The 15,362-nt window shown below is 43.9% G+C and overlaps 1 protein-coding gene across 1 annotated transcript in view; it reads right to left on the reverse strand.

Moving 5' to 3' along the window:
• PLEKHA7 (pleckstrin homology domain containing A7) overlaps positions 1-9,924 on the reverse strand; it is a 323,263-nt gene extending 313,339 nt beyond the window's left edge. The window contains exons 1-3 of the mRNA XM_007956820.2: positions 9,839-9,924; positions 9,648-9,724; positions 9,502-9,559 (exon numbers count right to left, since the gene is read on the reverse strand). Of these exons, the coding sequence (XP_007955011.2) occupies positions 9,502-9,559; positions 9,648-9,724; positions 9,839-9,924 (221 nt within the window). The remainder of the gene's footprint in view (positions 1-9,501; positions 9,560-9,647; positions 9,725-9,838) is intronic.
• Positions 9,925-15,362: the final 5,438 nt, after the last annotated feature.

The following is a 15,362-nucleotide window of genomic DNA, read 5'->3' on the forward strand; positions in this document are numbered from 1 at the left end:
AACTACTGAGACTATGGCCCCTAGCTGCCCTTCAGGTCTGGAATTGAACCCACACCTGTGGCTTCCAGCCAAGCAAAAGACAGGCATAGGCGTTGAACATTTACCTGAGGTAGATACATTCCTTGGAGAGAACAATCATGGGAGAAAGAAGGACTGTTTATGCACAGGGAGACAGCTCAGGGGGTAGGGGTGCATGGAGGGATGGACACAGGGAAGAAGTGACTGTTGGGAGGAAGTGGGAGGGGAGCTGTTGTATTGTGGTGAATTGTGGTCAATATCATGAGACAAAGTATATGTGAGCTGCTGTATGGAAAGTGAATTTGCTCTGTAAATTTTCACCCAAATCACAATAATAATAATAAAAAAAAAAGTCAGGGCCAGTGAGACTTGGGGCAGCCTAACTCAGAGCAATGGTACACAGACAGCAGACTCCTTTAAATCCTAAAACTGACTTTCACCTGTGACCTGGGATAGGAATCACCATTACTATATGGTTATCATACAGACTAAAGACCTGAGTTCTAGTCCCAATTCTAACACTTTGGCCAAATCACTGAACTTTTACAGACCTGTGGAGCTCTGGTAGCATAGTGCCTAAGACACTTGACTGCTAATCAGAAGGCTGGTGGTTCAAACCCACCAGCCACTCCTCGGAAGGAAGATGGGGCAATCTACTTCCGTAGTGATACTGCCTCAGAAACCCAAGGAGGGGTCACTATGAGTTGGGTCCAACTCGACAGCACATAACAACAACAACAACAGAGGCTGTTGTAAGGATCAAATAAACAAAAGGTATAGGAAAAAGCCAACTGCCTTTTGGTGTATTACAAGTTTCCACATCTGTAAAATGGGATTAAACAGTTGCCGTCAAGTTGATCCCGACTCGTGGCAACCCCATGTGTCAGGGTAGAACTGTGCTCCATAGGGTTTTCAATAACTGGGTTTTTTTTTTAAATAGATCACCAGGTCTTTCTTCCAAGGTACCTCTGAGTGGACTCAAACCTCCAGCCTTTCAGTTAGCAGTCTAGCATACTATCTATTTGCACCACCCAGAATCTTTGAAATGAGACTAATCCTTACCTTTTCAAAATGTTATGAGAATTAAATCAAATAGTTATAGAACCAAACTCACTGCCATCAAGTAGATTCAACTCATAGCGACCCTCTTTAGGATTCCAAGGCAGTATCTCTATGGAAGTAGATTGCCCAATCTTCCTTCCAAGGAGTGGTAGTGGGTTTGAACCATGAACCTTCTGATTAGCAGTCAAATGTCTTAGGCATTATGCCACCAGAGCTCCCAGTTATAGAACAGTTCCTGGTATTTTTCAAGGAATCAAAGTATTAGGTTACTACATAATATCTAGGTGCTCTGGTAGCATAGTGCCTAAGGCACTGACTGCTAACCAGAAGGCGGGCAGTTCAAACCTACCACCCACTCCTCGGAAGGAAGGTTGGGCAATCTACTTCCATAGTGATACTGCCTCGGAAACCCAAGGAGAGGTCGCTATGAGTGGGGTCCAACTTGATGGCACATAACAACAACAACAACACACAATATCTACTATTATTATTGTTGTCATTAATGATACTATGGTTGTTAAGGTTGTGTGTCAACTTGGCTGGTCCATGATTCAAAGTGACTTAGCAGTTATGATATAGTTATTCCCCATGATGAGATCTGATATAATGTAATCACTTCCATGATGAGATGTGCTATAAGCAGTCATCAATTGAAAGGGAGTTTCTATAAGAATGTAGCCTGTTTCTAGCATGTATGGAAAAGCTTTAGGAAAGGTCTCTAGCATTTTGCTCATTTTGGATCCTGCATTTGGTCATCATCTCCAGCCTGCTATATTGCCTGTCAATCTTGGGATAGTTGCATTCTCAGCCTGTGAGCCAACAAACTGCCATTTTACCTGCCAATCTTGAGTTCATCAGCCCTGTAGCTGTATGAGTCAGGAAAAGCCTCCAGCTTGATGTTTGATCCATGGACTTGGGACTTGCCAGCCCCTACAATTGTGTGAGCCATTTCTTTGAGAAAAATTTCTGTCTCCATATATACATATACATATGCATGTATGTATACACACATGCACATACACACACACACACACACACATATGTATATATATATATAAGTGGTAAATGTTATGTGTCAACTTGGCTTGGCCTGGTTTTGAGTGGTTGGGCAGCTGGATGTAGTTATTCCCCATGATGAGACTGGTAATCAACTCCATGGTGGAACCTACTGTGAGCAGCTGTGTAGCTGCCTTAGGGATGTGGTCTGCTTCTAGTATATAAGATGACACTTTGAGAAAAGTCTTGAGCTTTTTGGCACACTTGGACCACGCTTGTAGCTGAATCTTCATTCAGTAGCCTGTCATGTTGCCTGCCAATCTTGGGACTGTGTCTAGACTTGAACTAGTGGCCTGCCATGTTGCTTAATAATCTTGGGACTGTGCCCTTTTACTTGTCAACCCTGGGTTTGTCAGCCTCAGCAGCCAGCAGCTACTTGAGTTAAAAGAAGCCTCCAGCTTCAGTGGGCCAGGAGCAAGAGGCAGAGCTGAAGCCCAAGGTTGAGGGGCCTTTACCCAGCCCCTAGAGCTGGCACTTTGAACTCAGACTTCTAGCCTCCTAAACTGTCAAAGAATAAATCTCCCTGTTTGTTAATGCCATCCATTTGTGGTACTTCTGTTAGAGCAGCACAAGAGAACCAAAACAAAAACCTAATATATATTTGTTGTTGTTGTTAGGTGCCATCAAGTCAGCTGTGACTCATAACAACCCTACGTACAACAGAACAAAACAATGCCTGGTCCTGTGCCAGCCTCACAATACTTGCTATACCAGAGCCCATCATTGCAACCACTGTGTCAATCCATCTCATTGAGGGCCTTCCTCTTTTTCATTGATCCTCCACCTTACCAAGCACGATATCCTTCCTCTAGGAATGTTCCCTTCTGACAACATGACCAAAGTAAGTCAAAGTCTGGCCATTTATGCCTCCAAGGAGCATTCCAGTTGCACTTTTTCCAGGATAGATTTGTTAGTTCTTTTGGCAGTCCATGGTACTTTCAGCATCCATCACCAACACCACAACACAAAGCATCAACTCTTCCTTGGTCCTTCTTATTCATTGTCCAGCTCTCACATGAATATGAGGTGATTGAAAATACCATGGCTTAAGTTAGGTGCACCTTAGTCTTCAAAGAGACATCTTTGTTCTTCAGCACTTGAAAGAGGTTTTTTGAAGATTTCCCTAGTGCAATATGTCATCTGATGTCTTGACTGCTGCTTCTATTGATGTTGATTGTGGAACCAAGTAATATGAAATCTTTGACAACTTCAATCTTTTCTCCATTTTTCATGATGCTACTTATTGGTCCAGTTGTGAGGATTTTCATTTTCTTTATGTTGAGAGAGAGCAGCTCTGGTTGCGTGGTGTCTGAGGCATTTGACTGCTAACCAAAAGGCTGGCAGTTCAAACCCACCAGCCACTCCTCAGAAGGAAAGTTGGGCAATCTACTTCCATAGTGATACTGCCTCGGAAACCCAAAGAAGGGTCGCTATGAATCAGATCCAACTCGACAGCAGTGAGTTTGGTTTTGGTTTTATGTTGAGATGTAATCCATAAAGCAGACTGTAGTCTTTAATCTTCATCAGTAAAGCCTTCAAGCCATCCTTACTTTCAGCAAGAAAAGTTGTGTCATCTGCATATCACAGGTTGTTAATGAGTCTTCCTCCAATCCTGATGCCACACTCTTCTTCATATAGTCCAGCTTCTCAGATTATTTGCTCAGCGTACAGATTGAATAAATATGGTAAAAGGATACAACCCTGAAGCACGCCCTTCCTGATTTTAAGCTATGCAGTATCTCCTTGTTCTGTTTGATGACAGCCTAGGTCATCAAACAGTTTCTATGTACAGGTTCCTCATGAGCACAAGTAAGTGTTCTGGAATTTCCATTCTTCTCAATGTTATCCATAATTTGTTATGATCCACACAATCAAATGCTTTTGACAAGTCATAAGGCTTTCACTGGCCAATTCTTTGAGAAGTGGATGGCCCCTTCCTTCTTCCCAGTCTGTCTTAGTCTGGAAGCTCTGCTGAAATATATATTTATATAAGTAAGCTTCAATGGTTTTGCTCCTGTAGAGAACACAGCCTGAGACAGACAATATTACTACATTACTATGATATCTTGCTATATGGCTAAGAGATTCATGAGAAAGTAGAGAAGCCCTAGCATATAAAAATTCTTCTTAAAGACATGTTCAACATTACCTAGTCTAGAATTGGGACTAGACTAAGCAAAAAGGGGGAGATCCCTTAGATGTTTTGTCCCTTATTAATCCAAAATTGAACCAAAAATGCAGAAATAAAACTAAATGCACTTGCCTTAACTCAAGGTTTTATGCTGCAAGACTCTAGAGCATATTAAAATATCTGGGAAGTATCAGGAACAACTGATGCATTCTGAAAACCTCACACAAGCGTCCAAGAATCCAGTGAGAAAAATGAAATCAGCTCTGTCAATGTTTTTTTCCTCTAACTTTATTGAGCCATAAGGTGCTCTGGTAGCACATTGTAGTGCCTAAGGCATCTGACTGCTAGCCAAAAGGTTGGTAGTTCAAACCCACCAGCCACTCCCTGATAGCAAGACTGTGCAAGCTACTTGCTTTACCACCTCGGAAACCCAATGGGGGTTGCTATGAGTCAGAATCAACTCAATGGCAGTGTGTTTGGGTCTTTTTGTTGTTGTTGTTATTGTTTTTACTAAGCCATATTAGAAGAGGACACACACATACACACAAATCAATCTCAAATATTCATCATGCTCATGGAAAATCTGAAAAAGCAAACTGAACCAAAACATTCTTTACATGTGGAAAAGGAAAACAATTACTCACAAACCCTTAAATTTCTCAAGAAATTTTCACAAAAGGATAGGGAACAATGTCACACACTGCTTTCCCCTAGGGTTCAGAGGATTCAACTGAGGCCCCAGGGGGTAGGGAGCAGGACTTCCTGTAGGATAATCACTAGGGACTTTACAAACAGAGTTACCATAGAAGAATCCACAAAAGAGGACAGTTGACTATAATTGTCGCCTGTACAGTCATACACACCTCTTCAACACCCCAGCTCAAGACTTTGCCTAGTACTTCATAGGAAAGACAGAAACTGTGCAACAGGAACACGCACCCATCCCTGATGAAATCTCCCTACCTCCTTACATTGATCTAGCCCTCCGTCCTTTCTCCTGTCTAAAGGATAAAGTGGTCTGCTCCTGTCTGAGACCAGTGGGGACAGGTTCCAGAACTCATTCTTCTCACCTTCTCTACTCCAGCAATGGTCTCATGTCTCTCCTATTTTTCTATTCTCATGTATTTCCTACATCATCTAATTCTCCCTCTCTACTTGATCATTCTCATCAGAACAAGGCATGTTCTAGAATCTCCCACTAGAAAAAAAGAAAATCCTCCCTTAGACCCACATCTCTCTCCAGTTACCAGCTAATTTCTCAATTTCATTTCTCATTGAAAGGTTTGCCTAGACTTACTGCCTCCATTTCCTCAACTCATATTTTCTATTCCACCTATTACAGTCAAGTTTTCCTTTAGACTTTAGTGACCACTCATTTCCTAGGTTTTCTCCTACTTCTCAGCTTCCTTTGTTTTATTCCTCTTTGCTCACAACCTCTAAATGCTGGCATGTTCTAAAGCTTAGCTCATCATCTCTTTTCTGTCTATACTCTTCCTGGGCAAGATCATCCAATCCCTTGTCCTTGGATAACAGTTATAATATCCAAGTATTTCTTTCAGTCCTTTCTCTCTCCCCATGCTTCAGATTCATTCATCTGACTACTTGATAAATCACATCTCAAAGGTAACACAACGAAACATATCTTATGACTCCCCCCACCAAAGCTCCTCACCAGCTTCCCTTCTCAGTGGCCTGACCACCATCTCTCAGGTTTTCAAGCCCCAATCCTAGGCATCATCCCTGACTCTTCTCTTTCCCTCCCAGACCATATATCCATTCCATCCGGAAGGTCTGTAGACTCCCTAAACACAGCCTGAACCTGACTTCTCTCCATCTCCAGTGCTACCATCCTCTGTTAAGCCACCATCAACTCTTTCTTGGACTACAACAGCCTCCCACTTCTCTCCTGCATTCCTGCAGTTTCCACCTACTGTCCACTCTTCTCACAATAGGAGGAGATCTTTCTAAAAATGCAAATCAAATGGCATTACTTAAAAACCTCCTATGGCTTCTCACTAGGCTTAGAATAAAGTTTAAGAACTCCTTACCATGGCTCACAGAGCCCTACATCATTTAGCTCTCTCCTATCTCTAACCTTTTTTGTACCACTCTCTTCTTAGTTCACCATGTCCCAGCTACACTGGACTTTCTGCTCCTTGAACATGAAGCTCTTTGGTGCTTTAGGAGCCTTGATGGCTCTTCCCTCCTCCTGACATGCTTTTCCCCCTCATCAGCACAAGGATGGCTCCTTCCTGTCATTCAAATCTTACTTTATATGTCATCTATTCAGAAACACCATCCTTGACCTCCCAACCCAACTAAACCAGTTGATATTACACCATCTTATTTTAATTTTCTGCATAATAGTTACCACTATCTGTTTATTTACTTATTTTCTGTGACCCTGTTACCTAGATTGCAAGCTTCACGAGCACCTGATCTTTTTTTAAAAAAAAAATTTTATTGTACTTTGGTTTTTTTTTACAAATTTTACAGAGCAAAATTTGTTTTATATTCAACAGTTCATGTACATTTGATTTCATGCCTCAATTACCATCCCCAACCATAGGAAACTCTCCTCCCCTCCCCTCCCTGTGACTACCCCCTCCCTGTGCCCGTCTTAACTATGTACTCCTATCTGTCGAGCTTTCCCTCTATGTGAACGCTGTCCCTCTGGTGCCCCATGGCTGATTTCTCTAAGGGGTGTATCTCCCTAGAGTAGATGGGTGCATTGCCCTGGGGTAGGTGCTCTGAGTGTAGGTCTTTCTACTGTTGGGCTGAGAGCCAATCCATGGGAATGAGTCCAATTGTAGGCCCAAAGGATAACCCAGGGGCATAGTTTTGGGGTTCCACCAGACTCTTAACCAGTAATTTTGGTCATTTTTTGCTTTTTAATTTTGTTCCACATTTTTCCTCCCACTTATCCAGGATCTCCAGGTTTGATCCCTTTCTGAGTGTTAGCATTGGTAACTGGGCACCATCTAGATCATCTGATCTCGGGGTCCATCATATCATTGGACTAATTGTTTCCAGATGACTTTGCTTTTCTCCACTCTTCTTTGCTTCAGATGAGAGGAGACCAATAGTTGCATCTTAAATGGCCACTCAAAAGCTGTTAAGACCCCAGTCACTACTCACCAAAGTAGGTTGTGGAACAAGATTTTTATGTAATATGTTGTGTCAACTGAGCTTGGTGCCCCCCAAAACTATGGTCCCAAGTTGGCAGGCCTGATGATTCTCTCTCTCAAGGTGTATGGTTGTCTCTGAGAGGTTACTCCAACTCTGTCTTCTGTTGCTTCTGTAATGTGTGTGGCTAGTTTTGTAGCACAAGTACATATGTAAGATTATCTTCAGCTAAATCTATTCTTGGTCTAGGGTATACTCCTGTTTGCTGATCCCCACCTGATCTTCTCACTTGTCTATGCATTTATCTGTAGTCTAGTGTTTGGTGTTAGTGGTAATGCAGTATTTCGCATATACTATTATTTGTCTCTGTTGTCTATATCTTATGTACACTCCTCAGTGTCCTTCCTTCCCCCAGCGTCATTATGCTGGTCACAGACTCTTTCCATAGCATCCCTCCCCTCACCCAAATCAACAGGTGACCCCCAACTAGTCCGAAATTTTGCCTCCTCTTCCTTCCCATCCCTGGCAACCTACAAAGTGGGTTTCCTTCCCTAAGAAAATGTTTCCTTGAGTTTTTACAATGATGGGCTCATACAATATTTGTCCTTCTGCGATTGACTTATTTCACTCAGCATAATGCATGAGCTCCTAATGCTGCCTGACTCATTTCAGAAATCCCAATGCCTAGAAAAATGCCTGGCACATAAGTGTCATTTAATAAATATCAGCTGATCTAGTTATAAACCAGAGGGGCCCACTGACAGCAAAGTTCTGAGGGTTCCAGACAGCTCTTTCTCTCTCTCTCTCTCTCTCTCTCTCTCACACACACACACACACACACATACACAAGGCAAAGAGACAGGGTAACAGGTCCACAGATACTGCCCTTTTCTATAAATCTCTTCCTGCAGTATTTCAATCAACTACTACATGACTCGACGGCACATAACAACAACAACAACAACAACCACATGTGGACTCTCAGGCCAGAACCCAAACTGAGAAGGGAGGCCTGGGATTTTCTGGAAGGAACCATGACAGTTTCAAACATGCTGCTCCACTACTGACTAACAATATTTTCAAGTTGAAGAAGTGAAATCTGACTCACAGTCCCCAAAAGTACACCCAGGAATACCCAGACCACCAACCAAACTTTTGGCTGGTTCATTCATTTAGTGAACAAACATTTACCCAGTGCTTGCTCTGTGCCAGGCACTGGGGCAAAGGATCAAAAGCAGTTTCTGACCTCACAGTAAAGCAGACACTGGGAGAAACTCTGTGACACAGGCACATGCCCTGGGGCCGGGGGAGGGGCAGTGGTAACGACTGGTGTGTTAGAGTCTGAATGGGACCTTAACTTCTTACCATCCCTCGAGCTTATTTCTAGAGACTCAGCGTTCAAGGATGTTTGATAAAAACCTACCGCTTGACTGGCGGAGGCAGGAGGGAACTTCCCTGTTCTGCAACAGCTAACCAGACACCAAGTGTCGACGACTATCATTGATTGATCGGTCCGACCCCCCACCCCTCCCCAGAGGCCCTCACAAATGATGGGGGCGAGGATTGGAGGGAGTTGGGTGGGGTTACAACCTTCCCCCTCCCCGACCATCCCAGAGAACTGACCAAAAGGAAGGCCTGCCTAAGAGAGTTCCTTCGCCTCCCTCTTGGCCCGGACCTGGACTGAACTCCTTGTTCTATTCTCCCCACTCCAGCTCCATCCTGGTCCCGGCTCGGCACAGCCCCAGAACCCAGTGGGGAGGCGTGTCCGGTCCCACATACCCAGCACCCCAATCGTGCCTCATTACAAGATCCAGGGCGCAGAGTTTGCTGCCCCTGACCGCTCAAGGAACCGGATCCTGGACCTGCGCCCGAACTCCCTGCCTGATCCTCGCCTCTCTCCTGGAGCCCGCCACACGACTCCAGTACACAAAACCCCACACAAATGCAGCCGCCGCGCTGTGCGCGCCAACTCGCCCGCAGCCCGGGCGGGAGCGCAGGGAGGGCCGCGGGGCGCCGGGCGGGAAGCCGCCCAGCTCCCGGGCCGCACAGGTGCGAGCGCGGTGCAGCCCCCCAGGCCCCGAGCGGCAGCCGCGCCCCAATCCACTCACTCGATGAAGTAGCTGGCGCCCTCCTCAGTGAAGCCCTCTTCCCAGCCGCGAGGCAGATCTGCGGAAACACGCAAAAAGTCGGGTCCAACTCCGGCCGCCGCGGCGTGCGCCCGGAGCACCGCTCATCCCGCCAGCCCGTCACTCACCTGAGCGGATCATGTGGCCAGAATTGACTGGCTCCCCGGTGCGCGGGTGTAGCCAGGTTGTGCAGCGGAGCTGGTCGCTGAGGGGAGAGAGGTGCACCTGTTAGCGCCGGGGCCGCCCGGGGGCCGCCCGCCTGCCCGCCAGGCCCCTGGCCCCACGCCCCCGCCCTCATTCCCTCACTCCCGCGCCGCACTTGATGAAGAAGACGCGGCCGTCCTGGCACACGCCGTAGGACCAGTGCTCAGGTAAAGTGTCCCGCCCGACTGCCGCCGCCGCCATGTTCGCCAAGCCCGGAGCCGCGGCTGCCGCGGGAAGAGGAGGAGGAGGAGGAGGTGGAGGAGGGGGCGGGGCAGGCTCGCCCTCCGCGGGCCCCGGCGGCGCCCCGGGACGCTCCATCGCGGCGCGGGCTCCTCGGGGCACCGGCCCTCGGCGAGGTCCTAGGCGCTGGGAGTTCCGGTGCAGTCGCTGGAATTCGCTGCCGCACGGGCCGGCCTGCGCGCGGCTTACACGGCCTTTGTCCCCGCGCCTTCCCCGCCCCTGGCGGGTCGGCCTGGGCGCGTCCGCCGCGCGCCCCTTTGCCCCCAAGACCCGGGGGGGGGGGCGGAGGGACCGCTGCTTGGGGGTACTGCAACGGTCAGGGGTCCCACGAACAAACTCCAAGTACAGTGAACATCCCGAATGCGCAGTAAACCCCTCCCGACCCCCACAGAACTTCTCTCCCGAAAAGTGTACTTTTGAATCTTGCAACCCTAAAGAGGTAGCTTCTATATTCCGATCCTGTTTCTTCCTCTGTAAAATAAAGTGAATAACAAATACTACACGGGATTGTTGTTTGGATTAAATGAGATCAGTGATGTAAAGGACGTTAACTAAACCCCGGCACAAAGAAGATGCTCTATAATGCTAAGGAGCTCTGGAGGCGTAGTGCCTAAGGCATCTGACTGCTAATCAGAAAGCTGGCAGTTCAAACCCACCAGCCACTCCTTGGAAGGAAGATGGGGTGATCTACTTCCGTAGTGATACCGCCTCGGAAACCCAAGGAAGGGTCGCTATGAGTCAGGTCCGACTGGAGGGCAGTGCCTTGCGTTGTTGCGTTATAATGCTAGGACAAGGATGATTTCAATTTCCCAAATCTGCATCTGTGATAAGAAGGGGAGTGCAAGTCCTGCCCCAATGCCACACACACGCACAATCACAACACCTGAAGTTGCAGGAATCACAAGCTTCGACTCCTGTCAAGTAACGATAAAGGTGCGCTAAGAGCTGGCCTCTATCTTGTCCATCCCTGGAAGAGGGGACTAGTCGGGGCTCTGGAAGGCTCTTTACTCAGCTGACGCCTTCTTATATTCAAGTCTTTGCTGTCTTCGCATCTCCCTAGGGAGCCTTTGCCGGATCTGTTCAAAGGAGATCTTTCACCTCCTCCCTTCACTCCCCATGCCATTACTTATTTGCACATAATTGACATTCTTATTTCTGTGTGTTTGCTTATTGTCTTATATGTTGTCTGTTAGCACCCCACACACACACAAAGTTCAGCTGGATGAGAAGAGGAATATCATTTATTTCCCCAGCTCCTGGAATAGTGCTTGACTCACACGTGTATTCAATAAATGCCAATGAGTGGATGAAACACATTCCACACCAGAAGCATATCTGCAAAAAATAGCTCCTGTGACAAGCACTGAAATTGTGCCTCTGTCCAAATATCTGACACCCATCTTTTAGATAACTTTACTATAATACCAGCTCAAAAATACAAGTCAAACTTGTTAATCTTTTACTTAACACATTATGTCACTACATGAAAATTGCAACTGGACCTTCCTTCCTTTCACTGATGAAAATTGGTCTATGATGTGCCCAAAGTAATTTTTCTCTTTCTACACTCAGCAGAACAAGATCATACCGTCTGACTTGACCCATCAAAAAAGCTCACTGCCATCAAGTGGATTCCGACTCATAGTGACCCTATAGGACAGAGTAGAGCTGCCTCATAGTGTGTCCAAGGCTGTAAATCTTCAGGAAGCAGATTACTACATCTTTCTCACAGAGCAGCTGGTGGGTTCAAACCACCAACCTTTGGGTTCACATCTGAGAACTTTAACCACTGCACCACCAGGGCCCCTCCTTGACCAATGGAGGCTCTCAAATAGGAAATTATTAGGTAACTTGCTGAGTTTCTCACAGCTGGTGACAGAAACTGCGATGGTTAATAGAACCCACTCAGTGGCACCCCCCCTAGTAGTGGTGCCCAAGGCACAAGCCCTATCTGCCATACCTTAGATACACCTCTGCTCCTCACTAAGACACCTGCACACTGGATGGAGCAGGAAGGTGGGCTCCAGCGAGTGAAACGCTCAGACTTCCAGGAGTATAGGCTCTTGTTGGAGGGTAAGGCTCACAAGAAAGCAAGACTATTTGTATTGTGGGCACTATGTATTCGGGGAGACTTCTCAAAGAGGTAGAATTATGCTGGGGCCTGAAGGTCTGCTCAGATTTTAATGACCTCTAAGATATTAGACAAAAATGCAAGGTACAGAACTGTGTATGATATGTTCTTAATATAAAATCCCTAGATTAAGACACAAGAAACAGACTGATTGCTTCTGGGGAGGGAAACTCAGGATAGGGATAAGAGAAGGTTTACTTTCCCTTGTGTTTCCTTTTGTACTGTTTGATAGTTTTACCACTTAAAGAATATGTGTATGTTTAAAGGTAAAATAACACAATCAATAGATCCAATAAGAGATACTATGAAAATACCTCAATTAATGCCAAAAGACTTGTTTGATAAACCCAATGCCCATCACTGATGTTAAAAACTATGTATTAAAAGCTGAAGCAAAAAATAATGACAATATCAAATGCCTGTGAGTGTGCAGAGAGGCTGTATTTCTCATACATTTCTAGTGGGAATATAAAGTATTACAGCCACTCTGGAAAAAAGTTTGGCAGTTTCTTAAAAAACTAAACATACAGCTTTACCATATGACCCAGAAATGCACTCCTGGGTATTCATCCCAGAAAAATGAAAACGTAAGTCCCCACAAAAAACCTGTGCATGACTATTTATAGCAGCTTTATTTGTAATAGCCAAAAACTGAAAATTAAAAAACTATATCCTACAGTAGGTGAATTGTTAAACCGTGGTACGTCAGTACAATGGAATATTACTTGGCAGTAAGAAGGAATTAGCTATTAATACATACAATGTATGTATTACATTATTGGGTGGATATCAAAGCATCATACTGTGTGAAAAAAAGACAACATAAAAAGGTCACATACTATATAATTCCTTTTTATGACATTCTGGAAATGAAAAAATTATAGAGATGGAAAACAAATTAGTGGTTTTCAGAGGTTAGGGATGATGGAGGGGGAGTGGTGGGTGTGACTATAAAGGAGTAGCATGAGGAAGATCTTTGTGGAGATAAAGGTTCTGTATGTTGACTGCGGTTGTGGTTACACAAATCTCCACTTGTGATAAAATGACGGACCTAAATACCCACATGGTACCAATGTCAATTTCCTGGTTTTGATACTGTACTGTAGTTACATAACCATTGGAGGAAACTAAATAAAGGGTACACAAGACCTCTCTGTACTACCTTTGCAACTCCCTGTCAATGTATAATTATTTCAAAACAAAAAGTTAAGAAAGTTCTGTTAGGAAATTACAAATAAACAGGGTTTTTTTTAGGGTATCTCTCTCTGACCTACACATTCATTAACAATGAAACATTGAAAACACACCAATTAAATTAGAAAACAGAATAAATGCACCAATTAATGATGCAGTATTTAAAGTTGTTATAGAATTTCTGGCCAACACAATAAGAGCAGAAATAGTAATAAAAGGTTTAACTATTGGAAAGGAAATAAAATTATGTTTATTGGTAGACAATATAACACATTGCCTTTAAAAGCAGAGAACAACCCCAAATCTTAGAATTAGTAAGGGAATTCAGAACCATGGTAATATCACAAAACTCAATAGCTCGATAACCAGTTATTGGGCAGTTTTCCCATTACATGAATAACTTAGGAATTACTCTTACCAAAAGATATATGCAGGTGGCATAGTGCCTAAGGCATTTGACTGCTAACCAAAAGGCTGGTGGTCAAACCCACCAGCCACTCCTCAGAAGGATGGTTGGACAATCTACTTCTGTAGTGATACCTCCTTGGAAACACAAGTCGCTATGTGTCGGGTCCGACTCAATGGCAGTGAGTTTGGTTTTATATGTGCAAAACCTATACAATGTAAATTACAAAGCTTTCCTGAATGGTATATAATTTTTAACTTTTTATTGTGATTTGAGTGAAATTTACTGAGTGATATTTAATATTTAACAACTTTGTTTAAAATTTATATATATGTATGTATATAAAACTAGCAATAAAAACAATGCATGCACTCTATATGTCTTTTTAAAACTTAGAAATGCTTAAAATTACTATGTAACATCATAAATGAGCAACATCATAATAAATGGAGAAAATATTAAAGTTGTCAAAGATTTCATTCTACTTGGATCCACAATCAATGCCTATGAAAATAGCAGTCAAGAAAAAAAAAACATTCACCCAAATGACAATGAAAATTAAAAAAGGAAGGAAGAAAATTACATAATACATTGGGCAAATCTGCTGCAAAAGACCTCTTAAAAGTGTTAAAAAGCAAGAAATCACTCTGAAAACTAAGGTTTACCTGACCATGATATTTTCAATCACCTCATGTGCACCTCAAGCTGCACAATGAATAAGGAAAACTATACAAGAATTGATGCCTTTGAATTATGATGTTGGTAAAGAGTATTAAATATATCATGGACTTGCAGAAGAATGTACAAATCTGTCTTGGAAAATGTACAGCCAGAATGTTCCTTTTGTGTGCCTATAGAATGGAATACCCATCAGAATTACCTGGGAGCTTTTTAAAAATGTCTGGGCCTTGCCTCAGGCAATATAATTGGAGTTGGGTAATATTAGTACTATTTTAAATTTCCCAAGTGATTCTAATGTATAGCCAAGGCTAAGAAGCACTACTATTGACCCTAAGCAGTCATGCCTTAGGTAATTCTTTTTCATGGTTTTCATTCCACACAATTAAGGAAAGGCACTCTACAGGTTAAGAAGTGATATTTGATACTATTACATATACAATCCTGTAATAATAATAACAATAATTTATGAATGGATAAGTAGGTAGACAATCTGAACAGGAGTAGGAAGGTGAACGGGACTACTTCCACAAACATATTTAGGTTTGACAGAGAATATTTCTACCTATGTATTCATATGTGCTGCAAATATATCCATGAATGTAATACAGCATACAGGGGACAAAGTTATGAAAACTTCTTAGTTATAACCAAACACCTTGAGGGAATGAGTTGTTGGACATGGAAGTTCAGGGCCATAGTCTCAGGGGACACTGAGGTTAATTGGTTAATTCTACATCCTAGTTTGGTGAGTAATGACTAGGGTCTTAAAAGCTTACAAGCAGCCATCTAAGGTGCAACTATTTGTCTCTCCCTGTTCAGAGCAAAGAAGAGTGAAGAAAATCAAAGATGGAAGGAAACAATTAGTCCAAAGTACTAATGGTCCATAACCCCAGCCTCCACGACTCTGAGACCAGAACTAGATGGTGCCCAGCTACCACTGCTGATCACTCTGAAAAGGATCACAATAGGAGGTCCCAGATACAGTGG

The sequence above is a fragment of the Orycteropus afer genome, unplaced genomic scaffold (genome assembly GCF_000298275.1).
Source record: "Orycteropus afer afer isolate SDZICR_OR568_19922 unplaced genomic scaffold, OryAfe1.0 scaffold00014, whole genome shotgun sequence".
In the NCBI taxonomy this organism is placed as follows: Eukaryota; Metazoa; Chordata; class Mammalia; order Tubulidentata; family Orycteropodidae; genus Orycteropus; species Orycteropus afer.